The 5,371-nt window shown below is 38.9% G+C and overlaps 1 protein-coding gene and 1 pseudogene across 1 annotated transcript; both read right to left on the bottom strand.

Moving 5' to 3' along the window:
- Positions 1 to 1,267: 1,267 nt before the first annotated feature.
- On the bottom strand, positions 1,268 to 3,209 carry LOC113905085 (annotated as a pseudogene).
- A 634-nt stretch (positions 3,210 to 3,843) lies between these two features.
- Positions 3,844 to 4,773, bottom strand: LOC113905084 (olfactory receptor 4C46-like). The gene has a single exon (XM_027562101.1). It carries the CDS (start codon positions 4,771 to 4,773, stop codon positions 3,844 to 3,846), a length of 930 nt encoding a protein of 309 aa, XP_027417902.1.
- Positions 4,774 to 5,371: the final 598 nt, after the last annotated feature.

Below are 5,371 nucleotides of genomic sequence, written 5' to 3'. Positions count from 1 at the left end.
GTGAGAAATCATAAATTTTTAGCAAACAATTATAAAATATAAAGACCGGCCAAGCAGAATTAAAGAATGCAATAATGGAAATGAAAAATACACTAGAAGCATAAAGACTAGACTGAATGAGACAAAAGAATGAATCAGTGGGTCAGAAGAAAGAGAGGTAGAAATCACTTCAGCCAAACAGAAAACAAACAGGCAAAAAAGAATCAAAAGAAATGAGGACAGTTTAAGAGTCCTTTGAGACAATATCAAGCATGTTAATATTCACATTATAGCGGTCCCAGGAGAAGAAGAGTGAGAGAAATGGCCTGAGAAAATACCTGATAATAAAATGTTTTTCTTTTATTGAAATCACAACTCTTACTGATGGCTTTCTGACCCTAAGTTTGTGATATGAACAATGGAGAATGATACTTAATGTTCAAAGAAAATTTATAAATAATGTAATACTTGTCATTTACCTTTTTTTTTAATTCATATTATTTCTTTTATATGATATTATACATGTTTTAATGCCTTTCTCCCAAATCACCCCCCTCCCTCCCTCTACCACAGAGTCCAAAAGACTGTTCTATACATTTATGTCTCTTTTGCTGTCTCACATACAGGGTTGTCGTTACCATCTTTCTAAATTCCATATACATGCGTTAGTATACTGTATTGGTGTTTTGTTTTACATTCTAAAGTAGTTTCATACCATAGTGTTATTGTCAATTACCACCAACAATAATGTGTACAAATTTGTAGAGTATTTAATAAAAAAAAAAAAAAGAATTTAGTTATATGTAATGAACACATATGGGCTTCTCAGGTGGCTCAGTGGTAAAGAATCTGCCTGCCAATGCAAGAGATGTAGGTTCATCCCTGGGTGGAGAAGATACCCTGGAGAAGGAAATGGCAATCCACTCCAGTATTCTTGACTGGAGAATCCCATGGACAGAGGAGCCTGGCGGGCTAAAGTTCATGGGGTTGCAAGAGTCGGACATGACTTAGTGACTAAACTGCTACCATGCATAATAAAAAAGGTGTGTGCCTATCTATCTGTCTATCTGTCTATACTATTGTATATATAACTAATGTATATATGCCAATTTATATAAAAATATCATATATATGTATATAGACAGAAAGATGGATATATAGTCACTCACAATACCTGTCTCAATAAATGGTAACTGGTATAGTCTTACAGGTATTCTTAGCCTAAGTTACAAAAAATATCCTTTTGATCCTTGCATCAGTTGAATGAATGTTGGGTTTCTCACACATCTTATTGATCACCTGAAATCACTTTCCTACTACACAATTTTCTAATGGCATTTTTCATCTGGTCATTTCTCAAGGTATAGATTAAGGGATTTAACATGGGCATTATCATAGTGTAGAATATAGCAACTGCTTTATCAATGGGTAAACCAGTTGCTGGTCTCAGGTACTCAAATATGCAGAGTAAAAAGAAAAATACAACTGCTGCGATATGGGAGACACAGGTTGAGAAAGCTTTTTGCTGAGCTTCCAAACTCTGGGTTTTTAAGTGCCAGGGTCCAGCCCCAGCAGGATCCAGGGATACCCTCAGGATGATGGCATAGGCGAAAGGATAGCAAAGCGGAGAGAACAGAGGCTTGATCTTCCTTGGTTTACACAGAAAGCCAATAAAGCTCCTGGCACAGAACTTGCTCTGTTCACAGAGGCCGCAGGCGCCCTCTCGGTGGGGTGAGGACGCAGGACGCCTCCCCCCACACCCCCCCCCCCCGGTGAAGACACAGGGCGCCTTCCCAATCGGGTCTTAGAAGCCCAGGCAAAAAAGTGAACTCAGAGAGCCCCTGTGCCCCAAGGAGTCATCCTGAAAGAAGAACAGAGAGAGAAAAGGAGAGAAAATGAAAAAAGAATGACATGGCGAGACCAAGCTTCGGTGAGTGAAGCCCATAACTTTACTTTCAAAAGGAACTTTTATACCTTGGCTTGTACATAGAGGGAAATGAAAGATGTAAAGTCATACAGAGTCAGCCCAAACATTACATCTGTTTTGTCTTTATCGAAACCAGGATTTTTTCTGCATACCTTTCCCATAAACAATGTTGTGTACATTATCTTCTGGCCTTGGAGGCCTGTGGACATTTTATGACCCTTTTTTGATAAAGGCTGCTCAACCAGAAAACTTATTTTCCCTTGAAGTGTTTTTTCTTTATATTTCTAATCTATGTCAGCCTTGGAAAGTGCTAAACAGAGTTACATTCTCACAGAGCAAAGGTGCAGTGAGTTACAACACAGAAAGGACCAATTAGCTCAAAGGTCTGATATGGTTAATTTCAAGGCTACTCCTTGTTTTTCTTACATTCCAACTATGTTAACTAATGCACTCCCAGGTGCACAATGGATAAGGGATATGGGAACTTAGCAGCAAGCATCGGCTCAACAATGAAATCTTACACCAGCACTACTCTAATAGTTTTTAACTCTTTGAAAGGCTCCACATTTTTAGAATGTTTTAGGCTTCCCATGTCTCTCAAGGTTGGGAGGCTGTGAACAATCACATGCGTAGCTGCAAGAGTCTGGATAAAACTGTCAGGCAAGCTAGAAAGTCATCAGAGTTGTTTGAATTGAAACACACCTATCATGCCCAGGAGACTTATTAACTAAAGCCCTAAGTTGAATTTTTCCAGAGTCAACTGGTCGGGGATTGCTCCCTGTTAATGTCAGAAGAGTTGGTGAAAGGCACAAAATAGTAAGACGACAGATTTTGGTTTTGGGGTAGATGCTCGAGCAGATCCAGGGGGTCCCTCGAGTTCTGATCCACCTTGCTCATCAGATCTCTTCCACATGACCTTGTCATGGGTGGGATCTCCCATGGTAGCTCCCGGCATTTAAAGAGTGCAGAATGACTGCATATGAACCAATCAAGAGGAGAAAGTTTACCAGACAGATAAACCCACGGTTGGCAGCAACAAAGAGCCCAGAGTGTTGGTATCAGTGCAGGCAAGATCAAGCAAAGGGTTCAGATCACACATAAAGTGATGTATGACATTAGGGCCACAGAAGGGTAATTTGTTGATGAAGAGAATCTGTATGGTTGCATGAAGAAATCTTCCCACCCATGACACTCCTACTAAAAGGCCACAAACCTGCCAGTTCATGATAGTGGTATAATGCAAAGGCTTACAAATGGCCACATAGTGGTCATATGCCATCACGGTAAGCAGAATGATGTCAGTTCAATTCAGTTCAGTTCAGTTGCTCAGTATAAATATATACATATATGTATGTACATTTGTATGTATATGGACAGAAAGATATACAAATAGTTCAGAACAATCCCTGTATTAATAAATAGTAACTGTTATAATTTTGCTACACTTCTATCATCATCTCCTGGCTATATATATCACAACCATTAATAACATGGTTAGAGAGGTCAGTTACTTTCTAGTTACTGGTTCTTCAATGTTAATGTTTGGGAAAAAACACTTTACTGCTTGTTTTCCAACATGCAAAATGGGGATGATAGTAGTGCCTACGTTTCCATATTGTTAAAAAGCTTACTGCTGAGTATCACTGAATCTTAATATTTATTTTACTTTCTTTTATTATGATGAAAGATTATGAATCCTTATACAATGATGGAGCCAGTAAAACTAGACTCTACTTTGGAAGAGCTTTTCAAATATGCAAACAGTAGCCCAAGGCTATATTTTTCCTCTCTTTTCTTGCCTCCATTTATTCTCCTCTCCTTGTAGAATCAATCATTTGCAGTTTTATTTTTATCTCATAGGTATTCTTGGCTGAGGTCATCAGTAATGTCCTTTGGATTTTATTTAAGTTGAATGAATGCTGGGTTCCAGGCACATTTTATGCATCACCTGAAATCACTTTCCTACTGCACAGTTTCCTAATGGCACTTTTCATCTGGTCATTTCTCAAAGTATAGATTAAAGGATTTAACATGGGAGTTATCATAGTGTAGAATACAGAAACTGCTTTATCAACAGGTAAAGTAACTTTTGGTCTCAGGTACACAAATAAGCAGGGCACAAGGAACAGGATAACTGCTGTGATGTGGGAGACACAGGTGGAGAGGGCCTTACGTCTAGCCTGTAAGCTATGGGCCCTTAGGGAGCGCAGAATGATCACATAGGAGCCGATCAAGAGGAGAAAGTTTGAAAGACACATTAAACCAGTGTTGGCAGGAACAAAGAATCCTAGAATGTGAGTGTCAGTGCAGGCAAGATAGAGCAAAGGGTTCAAATCACACATAAAGTGGTCTATGACGTTAGGGCCACAGAAGGGTAAACTGATGATGAAGAGGAGCTGTATGGTTGAATGAATAATGCCCCCCACCCATGCCACTCCCACTAGCAGCCCACACAGATGCCGATTCATGATGGTCGTATAGTGCAAGGGCTTACAGATGGCCACATAGCGGTCATAGGCCATCACAGTGAGCAGGATGACATCAGCACCTCCAAATATATGTTCCCCAAAGACTTGGGTCATGCATTCGTTGAAAGGGCTGGTTTTCTTTTCATAGAAGGAATCTATTATCACTTTAGGGGTACTGACACAGGAATAGCAGGCATCAATGAATGAGAGGTGGCCCAAGAAATAGTACATGGGGTACCCCAATAATGGGCTGGTGATGATGGTGACCATTGTGAACACATTTCCTACCATAGAGATGATGTAGACAACCAAAAAGACAACAAATATGATTTTCTGCATCTTTGGATTCTGTGAGAGTCCCAGTAGAATAAACTCCATCACGTTGTTTGCATTATCCATGTATCTTATATTATTATTAATTATGTTACCTGAAAAAAGTCACAATTTATTAGCTCAACCTTAAATTAAGTGTCAATGTAAGAAATAATAAATACTTAGATTCTATTGAGTTCTGAATTTTAATAATATTTTTAAGATAGAAAAAAATTTCTGATCTTTTGAAGATTATTCAAATTCTCTCCTGGGTGAAGGTGATTTTTAATATATAGACATTCAAACCCCTATGCAGACAGAAGCAGGAGATGATCTCTAGGCCCTTAACCATGTGAGATAGCTCACAACCTAATGTGATTCAGTAGATTTCATGTACAGTGGCAACAAAGACTGAAAAGAAGGATAGAAAACGCATGCAAAGTCTGTGAATTCAAAGCTAAGGAATTTCACTTTTACTGTTAGGAAATGGGAAGACAGCACAAGTAATTGAAAATATGAGTGTAAGATAGAGAGGGATTCAAAAAGAGGGTTTCTTGGGTATAACTCTAGTAAAGGTGTTTGTATGTCTTGAATGAAGTGGCTTGAGGTTCATTTTGGAGATGGAAACCAGAGAAAAGAACCCCTGGCAACAGATTAGTTGTAATTGTTGACAAAGTATAACAGG

This window comes from Bos indicus x Bos taurus, chromosome 15 (genome assembly GCF_003369695.1).
Source record: "Bos indicus x Bos taurus breed Angus x Brahman F1 hybrid chromosome 15, Bos_hybrid_MaternalHap_v2.0, whole genome shotgun sequence".
Taxonomy (NCBI): Eukaryota; Metazoa; Chordata; class Mammalia; order Artiodactyla; family Bovidae; genus Bos; species Bos indicus x Bos taurus.
This window is presented reverse-complemented; position numbering and strand designations above follow the sequence as displayed.